This window comes from Labrus mixtus, chromosome 20 (genome assembly GCF_963584025.1).
Source record: "Labrus mixtus chromosome 20, fLabMix1.1, whole genome shotgun sequence".
Classification (NCBI taxonomy): Eukaryota; Metazoa; Chordata; class Actinopteri; order Labriformes; family Labridae; genus Labrus; species Labrus mixtus.
The window spans coordinates 6,983,872-6,998,837 of NC_083631.1; the positions used below are offsets into that span (position 1 = coordinate 6,983,872).

The 14,966-nt window shown below is 41.3% G+C and overlaps 3 protein-coding genes across 3 annotated transcripts; all 3 read left to right on the forward strand.

Annotated features, from left to right (window-relative positions):
• Positions 1-379: 379 nt before the first annotated feature.
• pvalb5 (parvalbumin 5) lies at positions 380-3,408 on the forward strand. The gene is made up of 5 exons (XM_061026673.1): positions 380-562; positions 1,117-1,193; positions 2,335-2,467; positions 2,805-2,914; positions 3,124-3,408. Exons 2-5 carry the CDS (start codon positions 1,133-1,135, stop codon positions 3,144-3,146), a joined length of 327 nt encoding a protein of 108 aa, XP_060882656.1. The 5' UTR covers positions 380-562; positions 1,117-1,132; the 3' UTR covers positions 3,147-3,408.
• A 2,036-nt stretch (positions 3,409-5,444) lies between these two features.
• Positions 5,445-7,876, forward strand: LOC132954181 (parvalbumin beta-like). Its single transcript, XM_061026671.1, has 5 exons — positions 5,445-5,534; positions 6,412-6,481; positions 6,782-6,914; positions 7,302-7,411; positions 7,583-7,876. Exons 2-5 carry the CDS (start codon positions 6,421-6,423, stop codon positions 7,606-7,608), a joined length of 330 nt encoding a protein of 109 aa, XP_060882654.1. The 5' UTR covers positions 5,445-5,534; positions 6,412-6,420; the 3' UTR covers positions 7,609-7,876.
• A 1,397-nt stretch (positions 7,877-9,273) lies between these two features.
• Positions 9,274-11,331, forward strand: LOC132954182 (parvalbumin beta-like). The gene is made up of 5 exons (XM_061026672.1): positions 9,274-9,427; positions 9,947-10,013; positions 10,114-10,246; positions 10,841-10,950; positions 11,038-11,331. Exons 2-5 carry the CDS (start codon positions 9,953-9,955, stop codon positions 11,061-11,063), a joined length of 330 nt encoding a protein of 109 aa, XP_060882655.1. The 5' UTR covers positions 9,274-9,427; positions 9,947-9,952; the 3' UTR covers positions 11,064-11,331.
• Positions 11,332-14,966: the final 3,635 nt, after the last annotated feature.

Below are 14,966 nucleotides of genomic sequence, written 5' to 3' on the forward strand. Positions count from 1 at the left end.
ATAAAAAAAATAAAAAATAAGACCACTGCTGGTCACATTTGTTGAGTTAACCTGCTATGTGTTTAGTATTATAATTACTAAATCAATGTTAATGTGAAGTTCAGAATCAGAAATACTTTAATAATCCCAGGGGGAAATTCGGTTGTTGACGAAAAAAATAATTAGTTGAATTTGTTGAAGAATAAGTAGTTAATGCAGGAGCAGTGGATAAAATATGATTTAAAAAAAATGCATTGATTAAACAATATATGAAAGGTTATCAGGTTAGATTGTAATACTGTTTATTGTATTTTTACAAGTTTTTTTGAGTCTTTGGTCTTCAAAGCAATACGAGTAAGAAGATTATCTGCTCTGATTAACTGATGAAGGGGGAGGAGGATGCACTCTGTGGCGTGGGGGAAATCTCCTGGGTTTGAGGACAGATACGTCAGGTTGCTTCTTGCACTCTGGATCACGAAGCTGCAAGAGAGAGCGTCGCTGGCTTTTTAGACACTGAGCAATAAAGTGAGGCAGAGATCTGCACATCATCGTCACAGACAGTGCAAACCTCACCCGAAGCACGGTAGGTGCCAGGCTTTTTTTTTTGTGAATTCATGTGTTTGTGTGATGATGGTTGGCAGTTGTGTGGATGGGGTGTTTGTGCCTTGAAGTATTTTTGCTCTAAAAGAGAGATGCATGACAAAACATGGATGTCCAACCTTATGCGTGTTTGCTTTTTTTCAAGTTGCAACAACTTTATCAGTTAAGAAAACACTCCTTTCTTTCATTAATACGCTTTGACCATCAGATAATTCTTACATCATTAAAATTTCATATGATACGTGTTTTTATTTCTCTCTTTGAGAAAACAATGATGAATTATAGATTTTGTTAATGCTGTTGTACCTTGCTGACAAAATGGTACAGCCCTACTGATACATAGGTTACACTCTGCCTGTTTGTTTGTTTTTTAAAGTGCAGATGTACCTGCAGAGTAAACATAAAGATATGATAAAGCTAAAGTTCTGATAGTTTGTAACTGACAGGGACTGTTACCTGACAGCTGAAAACACCTGCACCTGTGTCATTTACTGTCACTTTACATTTCTTCCGTGCGTGTGTGCTTGTATCCCTCAGGCAGCTACAGAGGACCATGGCATTTTCAGGGATGCTGAGCGACGAGGACATCAGGGCTGCGGTCCAGGCTTGTCAAAGTGAGTCACACACACACACACACACACACACACACACATACACACACACACACACACACACACACACACTTTCATGCAAGGAGACACACATAACAAGCAACTGATCATTAACACATACTTTAGAGTAAGCGGTTTTACATCCATTCATGTAATACAGAGCGAAAGAGACAAGCCCACACCGACTCCCACAGGGGATACCTGTATGATGTGTTGTTCACAGTGGGGACAGGAAGCCTGCAGGTAACCAGGCAGCTGTGTGGCAGGAGAGCTGTTACCACCCAGATACCATCGTGTTTGTGCTGAGCCTTCACACAGAGAAGCCCAAATCTCACAAGCTCTCACATCCCAGAGCACTTAATCATTTATCTCTGACAATTACGTCTGCATGAGGAGGCAAACTCAGCTGCACCGCTCCAATGGAAACCAAATGTCAGTGCTTACATGCCCTTTATCCGAGAACCCCAACCCCTCTTTAAGTTCAACAACAGATAACTTTCAAACGTTGACATTTGTCCTGTATACTTTTTTTGCATGTCTCAATTAAAGAAGGTGCTAATTTAACGTTTTTTTTTTAAGGAGTGAGGAAGTAGGCGAAGCAAAAACATAAAAATCACATGACGGTTTGTGATGCATTTTTTAAAGAGGTGTCTCTTTGTCTCTCTTTTCATACTGTTATTAATTTTCATATAAGACTGTTAATCTTTCAGTTTGTACTGTAACTCAAGGAGTCATTCAGTTAATAATTTACATGGAGGTAACTCATCTCAGATTAGCTTTTCTTTTCAACTGGAATAGTTTGAAAAAAAAAGAAAAGAAAGGCTTTTAACATTTAGTTTGCATTAGACCCATAGGCAATACTCAGTGCGCTTTGACTGTTTCAATGGCATAATGACATCCCCGTTAATGGCAAAAGACAGTGATGCGCTACAGGGTGTGTATTGGTAAATGTCACCGGTTGAAGAATGAAAGTCATCTGAGCGAATGAGTACATGCGACAGCTCTTTTCAGCCGCTCGCACTCTCGCTTTCTTGTCATTCTGGGGATCGACCTCTCACTTCTGCATCTGTCCTCTCTGTCTATTGCGCTCGTCATCTCTCACTCTCTCTCTCTCTCTCTCTTCCTTTCTCTCTGCCCCATGTAGCTCCAGGCACCTTCGACCACAAGGCATTCTTTGTACAAGTGGGGCTGACTGGCTCGTCTGAGGCTGAGGGGGAGAAAGTGTTTATAGTTCTGGACCAAGACAGGAGTGGATACATCGAAGAGGAGGAGCTAAAGTAAGAAAAGGATGTGCGAGTGTGTGTGTGTGTGTGTATGTGTGTGTGTGTAAGTATGTTTTAAGGGCTAAAGCAAGGATACAGACGTGTGTGCAAGTGTGTTGGTGCATGAGTCCCACATCCGTGTCATGGCCCTCAGGCAGAGGTCAGTGTGTGAATGGAGGGAGCATTTCCACTGTGAATGAATTCAGTAAGACATGATGGGGGGGTGGGGTCTTGTGTGTGAGTCAAGGAGAAAGGCCCTACAGGGGGAGAAAAATGTCATCAGAAAAGATAATGTCCACACAGACATAAGGCTGAACTTATCGCTGATATTTTTTTTTGATGCACCCATCAGGCTGTTCCTGCAGAATTTCTTCCCGGGGGCGAGGGAGCTGACCGCAGCTGAGACTAAGTCTCTGATGGCTGCAGGAGATAAGGACGGTGATGGAAAGATCGGGATGGAAGGTGGGTGTTAGTGAAACATCTGTAAGAGCTGGCTGCAGATGAGAATGAGAGCTGTTTTGGCTGAGGAGCTGTCCATTACTCAGTGCTGAAGTTGCACTCTATGAAAAAACACATGCACTCAAACCAGGCAATACAACAAATCTGCAGGTTTTGTTGACTAAGTTTTCATGATTTCCGACTGAAGCCGATGTTTTCTCTCTCTCCCTCAGAGTTCTGTGACATCCTGAAATAAAGAGAATCAACACATCTGACCACGGCTTTCCCCTCCCTGTTTTAAATAATGGACCTCTCATGGATATCAAGACCGTCCAGATTGTTTGATGCAAAGACAAGAAACCTCAGATGTTCTGTTCCTGCCTGCTGCTCTCCCTGTTGATGTGAAACAATAATGTGTAATAAATGTGTTGGACTGACCGCTTTTGTTGGATATTAGTTGTGTGTGTTGAATCAATCAGGTACCTGGATTGAATTATTAAAATTGAGTGAACATGTGATTTCACGGTGTGCTGGTCTTTTTTTCTTCTTCTTACATGGCAGGGTAAACACCTCCGCTTATTAAGTCTTAAACTAATGGAGGGACATCTGTTATAATCAGGGGTTTGAATTCACTTATTCCACTGAGCTGCATGTACCCTGACAACATTTAGAAGAAATGTTAGAGAGTAAGGGCAGAGAGGATCTTAAGAGACGTATACACACGTTCGTGCAGGAAATCATTAGGAATAAATATATGATGAAACAGATGTTCAAATATTCAATCATGCTGAGTATTGACCTTATTTTATAGATACAGACATTAAGGGCTCTGGTAGCATTTCAACCCCAGAAAAGGGTTATTTCCTCACATTATTTTGACGGTAATAAAATTCATATTCTGATTTACTTCTAAAGAGAAACTTATAACCTTAAATCTGTCCTATACGTCACAATGTACACTCAGAGTTGATGAGAGAATGACAAACCATTCACACTAACATATACTTAAACCTTTATACTGTTTGCACAACCCCCTTTCAAGTGAAAGAGAACTTTTGGTTCTTCCAAAGACTCTCTTCATTTTCCTTAATTATGACTTGTACTGCCTTCTACTGGACAGTTTCCAAATTTCTGCACAAGCAAGAGATTTCAACCATTCCAAGGACACCCCGTACACGTGGTTGAAACAAAACCCAGAGAATGGCTGATAAGGGTTAATATGGTCATTGCATTGGCTTAAATGTCCAGAATATTGACAATCTGAGGTGACACCCCACCAACAAACAGTCCAACGAGGCTTTACAACATACAGAAAAGTCCTCAAAGATGTGAGAGTTCACGATGTGACCATTCAGTGAGAGAGCCGCGCTGCGTTTTGCGCCATGTGAGCGCGTCAGAGAGGAACGAGCTGTCAACATTTTGCGAACTTGTTCACGCAGAAAGAAATAGTCCGAATGATTGGTACATTCCCTACTAAGGACTGGGATCCGACGGGAGGTGCAGGCCCCAAAAGTCTGGTCCCTGTTAGGTCGCTGGGTTCGTCTGAAACTCGACTCACTATACCCTGAGTAATGGAGTCTTATGGAGTAACCTATGGTTGAGGTTTACAGCTAATGCCGCAAGACTGCAGAGCGGCAGAAGCTGCAAATATCTACCATCTGAGAACATCTCAGGGCGATGGGGCAACCACATTCCTGCAGATGCAAAAAATTATTATTATTGGCCTCCAATAATGCATCGTCAACTCTTAATAACACATAACACCGAGTGCAATTAAGCATGACACACAACAAGGCAAGCATGTTAATTAACTTATGTACAGCCGCTTGGAGGCAATTCAGGCAAAGTACCTGCTGGTAATATTTAAGATCACATATTAAGTGAAGCTCTGTTAAGTTGGAAAGAAGCTCTGCAGGTTCAGTGTGAATGAACTGGAACATTTGATCTAAAACACACCAATTCCCAACAATGAAGTTATCACAGAGGAATGCGTCTCTTTTCTAATTACAATAATAAAGTGATAAGCATTAAAGCTTGAGTGTTTCTCAATACAGTAACCGAGCCAATCTTAATACTATATTTACAACTTTTAAGTGGTTTAATAAGCTATTGCCTTACAGAGTGATCAATTACGCGCAAGGCCGTGAATTAAATATTCAGTGAAAGTGAAGAGGAGTTAAATTTAGCCCTCGGAGCTCATTCATGTGGCCTGAGTGTTTCTCACAAACCACAACAAGGAACATGAACCATGTTGCTGCAGTGTTTTCACTCTCGCACATTTCCATTCATTTCGTTGATATTCTCGGATGAAACTCGCGACATAAGAATCAGCATTTTAAATGTTGGCCGTAAATCTCCTGAGTGCAGTGAAGTCAGAGAGCAAGTGGAGCCCGCTCGGGTTTCCACACGTCTAGCTATAGGCCTCCTCACACATGGTAGCATCCTCATTTGTTCACCTAAAAATAGGTCGAGGCTAGTAGACACATTTTTTCGAAACCCATGCATCTTGGTATCTGATACTGAGACTCAAAGCTCTGTAAATGGTGTTGCTCGAGGATATATAAGCGAGAGGGAAAGCTTCCTTGGGGCATTCACTCGAGTCCGCCTTGGTTTTCACTCGCCTCAACCTCAACGCAGCTCAAAGGTGAGTGGAGAGTGCGCCCCGCAAAGACCGCACTGGCTTCTGGCACTTTGCACTACAAGGGAGGAAAAAAGGGACTCAGATCAGGAGATCCTCGTGGACTATAACTGTAGAGAGAGAATTGGAACCAACATAGCAAACAACTCGGACCTCAGGACGATTTAATGAGAGCCAAAGGGGAGGCCAAAATGTGGCCGCTTGATTTGCAAAGGATCCATGGATGATAAAAATGCATCTATTTGACATGATCCGGATGATCCAAAGAAAAAACACAGCCAAAGCTATCGACGCGTTTGACATCACTGCAGCACGTTTGGGTGGCAGTGATTCATGCTGCCTTGATTTGGCCTCTCAGTGGGAGCATCATCTATTTAGTGCCAGAGCAGCGTTTGGATACAGAGTCAGGCCTGTGTGTGATCAGGCATCCGCTGGCAAAGAGTAGCTCTTTAGCCCACACAAAACAGGAAGCAACTAACTAGTACAGTCTAAAAACCTACAAATGATCTAAGCAGACAAGAGGGCTTTAAAAGGCTGATAGTTTAACATTTAAAGATGCTTACCAGTGCCTTTCTTTGAATTATTTAATTAAGCAATAGAGGCTCTATTTAATACAAGCAAGTTAATATGTGATGTTTAACTTAAGTCTTCAGACCTAAAGATGCTGTTTAACACATTAGAATTTAAAAATATGGAGGAGAACTCACTTTAAAAGAAGCACATCAAGCTCTCTCGCATCTTAGTTCCACCTCTAAGATGCTTAAAACATCAGTCATTCAAATGGTTTTCTTTGACGTCTCTGCATTTCAATATTTGACTACTACTGTTTTTGATTTGTGATGTTTTTTTTTTCTAAACTGTCTTCCTCTTTCTCTCCCCTCAGAAATAAAAAATGGCCATCGCCGGTGTCCTCAACGCTGCTGAAGTCAAAGCCGCCCTTGATGGCTGCGCAGGTGAGCTTCAACATCTTCACTTAGTGTGCAACATTCATAAAGTTAATGCGCTGCACCTTTTTTTTTTTTTAATACTCATTATTTCAAATTCTGCAAAAACACACATTTGGCTCAAAACACCTCCAAAGTGTCTGAGATCACAGAACCTCTCTCCCTCTCTAAATGTGTAACCTAAACCTACAGCAACAATCATCATCTCACATCAACACTCATTAGTCCTGTGTTGTGATCATGCAGCACCCCCCCCCCCCCCCCCCCCCCCCCCCTCGGGTGCTAACCGTGTTAAAATGTGTGTTTCAGCTGCTGACTCCTTCAACTACAAGACTTTCTTCAAGGCATGCGGCATGGCCGGCAAGTCCTTAGATGAGGTCAAGAAGGCCTTCGCCATCATCGACCAGGACAACAGCGGCTTCATTGAGGAGGAGGAGCTGAAGTAAGACACTTGAGGAATGCACACTTAAGCAAAGGAAGCCCAAAATATGCACCAGATCCAATGATCCTGCAATGGTTTTTTTTTAGCTTTAACAGAGGCAACAGCTGATTTTAATTCTTATTTAAACATTTAGTCTGAGCTCGGTCTTGAATGCTGCACTCAGACTTCACACTTAATGCACTAAATAAACCAAAGAAAGATCACATTTAATGAAGCCTGAAGGTTTTTAAACATTTAGCTCCCTAAAGACTTGACTTTGGACACGCTATATCATCTCTTGAATGCTTTGAATGCTTCCCATTCTGCATGGGGATTTACAACATACCATTCAATTAAGTGTGAGATGTTCATATATTTGACTCATGCTGTTCTCGTCCCACCTGTCAGGCTGTTCCTGCAGAACTTCTCTGCTGGTGCCAGAGCTCTGACCGACAAGGAGACAGCAGCTTTCCTCGCCGCTGGAGACAGTGACGGTGATGGCAAGATCGGTGTTGATGGTGAGAATCACATATCCACATTATCTTTGAATTTGTGGGACAACTTTAAAACACCCATTCACTTTCCCACAAGTCTCAGTCAGAATACGGGTCCAATTAGACACGATCGCATATAAGAATCTCAACCATATTTTGCTCCCTACTAATGGCAGTTTCATTCTACTTTCACAGAGTTCGCTGCCCTTGTTAAGGCATAAATTTCCATTGACCAAGATCCACTTCATTTCATGGAACTGCGAAACTCCTTGCAAGATTCAGTATTCATCAGCTGAAAGAATATTTTTTATTACTTATTTATGAGTTGCCTGTGGATTATTTCTCAGCATGGAACACATATTTTACTGTAATATATTACAGGTGTGTTATATGTTCTGAAAAATGACTTGTGCAAACTGTAAAACACCATCTGCACTTTTGAGGAAGAGTGAAAAACCAGGAATAAATACTCTTTTGGTGTAAATCAAATCCTTCAGGTCCCTCGTCTTTTTCATTTTGGTGTATTTTTGCAACTCAATGTGTTGACATATAGCTCTAGGAACCTTCCAGGGTTTTTAAATACTAGAAGGATGCTCTATACTTGTTTAGATCACTGGTTAATAAGAGGGGGAGGAGGGGGGAGGGGGATTCAGCTGGACTAAGGCCAGAGGGAATGGCCCCAAGCTTTGCTAGCACACGTCCAGGGCTCGGGGAAGGCTTGAAATGGATAGCTGTCACACATAAGGGAAAAAAAAAGCTGCTCTGCTCCAAGGTCTCAACTGCTGCGTAGTCAATTAGATGATGTGCTGTGGCAACAGGAGAGCTATTAACAGCCACTGTTGCATCAGCAGGAACTTTGAGCAGCTTGAATCTGGTGCAGAGATGCAGATTTTCAGAAGTCTGAGGGGCTAGAAAAAAATAACATCAATGTTTTCTCTCAGTCTTCTTTTAGTATTTGGAGTGTGCCACAATTTGTTGGCACATAAATGCATTTAAATGATCCCTCAGCCTCAGTCATACTTAAGTCAGATTACAAGTTGAGGATGGGATCCTGAGAATGCTCAGCAAACTGCAAGTCAGCAATATGTAAACCCTCAACCCTATCAGATAACACTCTGAGCTCGTTACCAACAACCAGCAGACCAAACAGAGAGGCTCTTCTAACCTTCTCCCTACAAGACAGGGCTGCCCCCTGCAGGTCAAACTGATAACAGCATTACAAGAGATCCAGAATCTCCTTACTTTTATTTGACTTTTCTTTTTGGGTTAACAAAAAAAAACTAAAAAAAAAACTAAAAAAACCCTTCTTAATCCCTTCTAATGATAGTAATTATAAATGGAATTGTAAACACAAGGGGTTTGTGCAAACAGCAACTCAAGAGAAGCTTTTCCAGAAAGAATTTAGTCTTCTCTGATTAGTTTGGATGATTATAAAAAGGGATTATAATTTGCACTATAGCTCTAATGTGCTGTAAGGTCCAAGATGCTGGCTAAATCTGACAAAACACTAAAAAATGTACTTATATAAATCATTAAATCAGTGGTGTAAATCAGTTTTTAAAAGCAAAAGGGTTACTTTTAAACATTCTGACTGTCTTTCTGAAAGTAAATTTAAGTTAAATGCATGAATACAATGGTCCAAACACACGAAAAGAGGAAAAAGAACCAATTAGCGCCACTTACGCCAGCTCCAGCGCATGCATGCTCCGTACCCACCCTCCTGAATACGGCAGTGTGGTGCCAGCAGCACTTCCAATTCGTCCTCCTCAGCAATGCACAGGCCTATTCTTAGCATTGGGGCATATTGAAGACTTCTTCAAACGCACCTTTTAAGCGTCTTCATTTGTGAAACTCAAAATAGACCGCTCTTCGGCCACAGGATTTTCGCCACCCCCCTTCCAGGCGGTGTCAGTTCTCTTGTGCCTCAGATTTCCATAGAGTGAAACTATAAAAGGTCACCGGGAGCACCGGGAAGATCACTGCAGTCGACTCGGAGTCTTGTCTGTATCATCTGTAGACTACAAAGCAAAAACAGCACAGGTGAGTGCGCACGGGGAAGGACAGATCCGAGACGCAGCATCTCCATTATTGGCATCTTTGAGAAAACTGTGATTTTTAAAACAGATGTAAAGTGGACTTCGGTTTTCATCCTGCTGCATGAAGACGTGGATTACTGCTCAGAGCTCATCTGTAGGGTTGAATTATAAGAACAAAAGTCAATCCAAGCCTGTTTTGTGGGATTTGGAGATGCAACATCGAATGAGCCACTCAGAGAAATGAGGAATTGAATCTTTTTTTCTTTTTGTAACATCGAATGATTTTATTCTAATCCAGACTTTTTTTTTGCTTTTGGAACTCCTAACAGCATTTTAAACTACATTAATAAGTGTATAAGACTGTACTGTTCTGCAGAAGATGGATTGGGGCTTTATGTTTAAATCAGTGTAGTATTTCTCATGACTGGTAAAACATATTTGAATAGGCAGTGAACTTTAACACAATGTGATTATCTGTTCATACATTCAGGCAGTAACAGATGATTGTATCTTATTCCTGCAGATCACAATGGCCTTCGCAAGTGTACTGGCTGATGCTGATGTCACTGCAGCCCTGGCTGGGTGCAAAGGTGACTCTCCACCTCTCAGCCCCCTTGTGGCTGCTTTTGTTTCGATCCTAGATTCACCTCTGTGCGTGTTATTTTAACAGCAACTTGACGTTCATTTCAGACGCTGGAACTTTCAACCACACTAAGTTCTTCAAGGCATGCGGTCTGGCCGCTAAGACCGGAGATGAACTGAAGAAGGCCTTCGCGATCATCGACCAGGACAAGAGTGGGTTCATTGAGGAGGATGAGCTGAAGTGAGTGCATTGAATAGTAGAGATTTATGCCCTTTCACCAGGGCATGTAACAGATACTTCAGATGTGTTGTGCTGTGAGGACACACTGCACACGTTTGGACAGAGCCATGCAGGCTTAGACCTTCAGCCAGCTACATCCAATTATCGTTTCTCATTCGGACCAAATTTCTAAATTTGAATAATTCATTAATGACAACTTTTAACTTTTATCCATTTTATTAATTCAATCATTGTAATCGCAGTTAAACATTAACTTTATCTTCGCGCAGATGGCACATGCTACTTTTTACATAAACGTCCCAAGGTCCAAACTAGCCAGCTTTAATAGTCCTAAGGCGCATGCGCGACTTCAAAGACGCTATAGGCTGCTTTTATTGGAACAAAATGATCTACATTTTTTTAAGTTGAACTTACTCTTTTCATTGAATTAAGTTAAGGGTAATATGTTGATTTTTTTTTTATTTAAAGTCTTACCAGAGACATCCAGGTTCACAGTGAATATTATGCAAATGATGTCAGTCCATTCAACATTTTCTTTACCCAAAAGTATTTTTTCTGGTCCCTGAACTAACCACCACCTCTGTCCAATCACAGGCTGTTCCTGCAGAACTTCAAGGCAGATGCACGCGCACTGACCGACGACGAGACCAAGACTTTCCTCAAGGCCGGTGACTCCGACGGTGACGGCAAGATCGGCGTTGATGGTGGGTCAATGATGACGAGCTTTTCACGCAAACAGCATGGTTACTGTGTTCTCTAACCTTTTGTCTCCCTCTCATGTCTCCACGCAGAGTTTTCAGCCGTGGTTAAGGGATAAATGTCACCTGACCAACCACACCTGCTCTGATGGAACAACAAAGCCCACGTCAACCTCCCCCCTTTTCATCCGAATATAGGCTAAATAATTTTTATACATTTGCTTAAGAGACGTTTCCTCCTATGCAACTCACTGTCCAAAAATGATGGTTGTGAATGTCGCTCGGTTGTGTTCATGTCTTAAAAATGAATTTTGCTTACTGTAAAATTTATGATGCACTTTCCAGGTACGAACGGTAAAAAAGAATAAATCTTCTTTTACAGCGGTCTTATGGGGTTTCTGTTCTGTTTTGTTGTTTTCTCCATCATTCAATTCAATTCAAAGCTTTTTGGTCATTACATACAACAGAAGTGCAAACAAAATGAGAGAGGGTTTCTCATCAGGATCCAATAAAAATAAAAATAAAATAAATAAGACACAATTAAAATACACACGAACACATACACACGCACACACCTACATCCCATTGTTCTCGGTGTAAAATGTCCATAGCACTTGTAATCAACACAATTGGGAAACATAGGCTTAATCTCCTTAGCTAATTCTTTGGGGACTAAAAAAGAAGATGCATGTCCAAAGTAGCAATTAAAATTAACTTAGAAAATTGCATGCAATCTATTGTACACTGTCTAACTTATGAGCATACTGACAAGTCAGTCCATTGAAAGTGAGGGTGTGCAAGAGTTTTTACTTGCAGATTTCTATGGAAAGAAAAAATAGTTTATACACAACTAAAAGTACTGAAACAAATAAATGCAACATTGAAATCTACCAGAAGGCTGATGAACACAGGCCGAAAAGTGATTCTAAATTGAGTCCAGCCTCTGATTAGGGAAGTGTAAACATGTGTAAATAGATAAATAAAAACAAGAACATTGTTATGGAAAAAAAAAACAACTACAGTTTAAAATGACTCAAAATGACCTAAAATGTGTCTTAGTGCCCCATAACTACACATCTATAGGCATAATGAAATAATGGATATAGTAAAAGTACAGTTTGTTGTAGCTTCCCTCTCTGCAGTTCCCCTCTTCTGCCACTAGATGGAGTTATGACCATGAACAGCAGGAGTTGGGACACGTTATTGAAGTCTTCATCTGACTATAAAAACGACCTCCACCTGTTTGAAGCATGAGTGGTTCTAGGCAGGGGCCAACAGGAGCCAGAGCCCCTGTAACACTGAGCTTGGTCCCCCCTGTGGCCACCCCTCCAAAAAGAAGAGCCCCCCTAATAACATATACACACGTATTTGACTCACAATCTAGTATTTAATTCTGTTACTGAAACAAATATAAATCATGGTATTTTATGTTGTGTTATTTAATGATGTGCGCTGTTATTTGGCATATATATATATATATATATATATATATATATATATATATATATTAAAGTGATTATCTTTGTCTATTTTTCACCTGGGTTTAATGGTCCCCTCTGACAAAACAACTGGCCCCAGTTTGGCCCCCTCAGTAAAAGTGGTCTAGAACCGCTACTGGTTTGGAGTAACACCTCAAACATCCAAACAGAAGAGCCAGTCTTTTGGTTATGAAGACCTAGTTTAGTAGTGTCAGTGGGTAACAAGGAATAATAAATGAGATATTTTAGGCACATATATATATATGTATATATGTATATATATTTCAGTATGTTTTAATATGTAGATAAAATCTTGTGATCTCCATTTCAGCTTCTCCTTATTTTTTTAAACTGATCACTACTTTGGGAAATATTTTCAAATGAAATGATCTAAAGGTTGTGTGTTAGAGATGAACACATTCAAGCATATATAGAGTAACAAAGATAGAAACAGACACTCTCCATTTAATCACTTCTTGTTTCTGAAACGAACACTGAAAAGAATAGAGTGACTTCTTAGAGAGTAGCTCGTCTATATGTCCAGCAGTGAGCCTCGTAAAGAACCTAAGCAATGAATAAATGATCAGCGCAGTAACAGTATAGTCTGCGAGGTATCAACATGGCGCATGACATCATGCAGAGGGGTTTGTAGGTAAAACAAAATCCGGTGTCCTCCTACTTTTCACGCCCAGTTTGGGGAAGCTGATTGAGTTTCTCTCTCACTCGCAGCAGAACACTATCTGACTATCTATCCATTAACAAGTTGGCACCGGTTTAAGAATTAGGAAAGGTTGACAGTGACAAACCACCGGAGATACAAGCTTTTATTCAATAGTGAAAGACGCCACGGTGCCGCCAGAGAATTAAACAAAAGGCTGCCGTGCGTTGACTGCGCGGAGAGGTCATCTGTTCATGTTACTTAACATAATTAAGGCTCTTTAATCTTTTCACCAGCAAATGATCAAATAAGATGGAACTAGATGTGACTTCTACAGGTGGCAGAAAGTAAACACAAAATGTCTCACGTTACATGAAATATATATTCTTTATTTCAGACCTACAGGTCCACATCATCATGAAAAAGCACAAGATATATAAATACAGCACAATTACTTTTTTTTCGTTAGTTATAACCAAATGCAAAAAGTAAAGCCCTCTGATGGAAATTTCCACCAGATGTTTCATTGCAAATATTACTGAACATTACGTCACATTTAGATTCAACTTAAACTCAATTTATCCAACTAAAAATACATCTAAGAGCAATTTAATGAAGGGAAACGACAAGAAAGAACAATAACTTTGTTCTAACGTGCAGGGTAATCTCCTGCTGCACCGTGAAACCCCCACCTAAGATCAGGTTGCACCAAATTGCTTTCGGTAAACCTGTGCATGCAGCAACCAAACCGTATAGAAGACATATTTGCGTTCAAATGTTGGGGGGTAAGAAATAAAAATGTTATCCCTAAAATAATACTAAAGCACAGTACAAACACTCGGGAACTGTTTAAAGTGTACAGAAGAAAAGTTTTGGAATTTGGCCTTTAAATAATGTTCAAGAGGATAGTTTAGCACCAGGCCAGCATCACCTGCACTTCACGCTCGCCAGCTGACGCGAGGAGTGCCTGACTCCTGATGCCAGGAGGCTGGGTGACTGTCCGGAGGGGTGGGGGGATGCTGTGCCCCTGCCTCTGGTTGCAACCGAGGATATCCCCTGAGTTTCAGGTTGCAGATATTTTGGGAACACTTTGGGAGGTGACACAAGTAGAGGCTGCATGCATGATGTAAAGGGTCAGCACTGGTGACCTTAGCGCACGGACTGGTTTTAATTCAGCTCGTGCAATTTATTGCAGGTTGATTATGGTGTGCATTGATTGGAAACAATGTCTATGCTAACAGATAAACCATTTCCAGCCCTCTCCTCCTCATAAAAGATGCTGCTCTATCCCGCATATAAACACTTTCATTCAACCTACATCATCGAGAGAAATAACCTTCTTTCTCTCAGTGTGCTGCAGTGACCACTCTCCCAGGACTCTGCTTAATGACCCCTGAATGTGTTTGTGTGTCACACCCGCCGGGGGCCACAGATGCCCTCCGAAAAGACAACCTGAACTGGTAATTTTGCAAGTGGACAAATTGGGCAAACTGGCTACAACTTAGTGACCAAAAAAAAAAGATTGAACTCCATGTCGAAATGAAGCTCATAAAATGTCAGATGTCTGACCTCTCTCTAAATGATGAACGTAAGTACCTGGGACACTGCACATTATGCACCATCATCACCATCATCATCATGGCGGGACGGGGACGCTTTCAGCAGCGGAGGGTGACCTCGTGTCCCTTAATCAGCAGAGTTGACAAAGCAATTTGGCGAGACTGTTCCCATGTCAGAGGGTGGGGAGGTTCAGGAGCACCGGCGTCCCTGACATTGAGTGATGCGAGTTTAAGGATTATATTACAGATGATTTGGTTGGTTATAATCTCAACCCACATCTGTTGAGGTCAGAGCAGGGGGATGGGTCCAGATTTGGACAGGTGAAG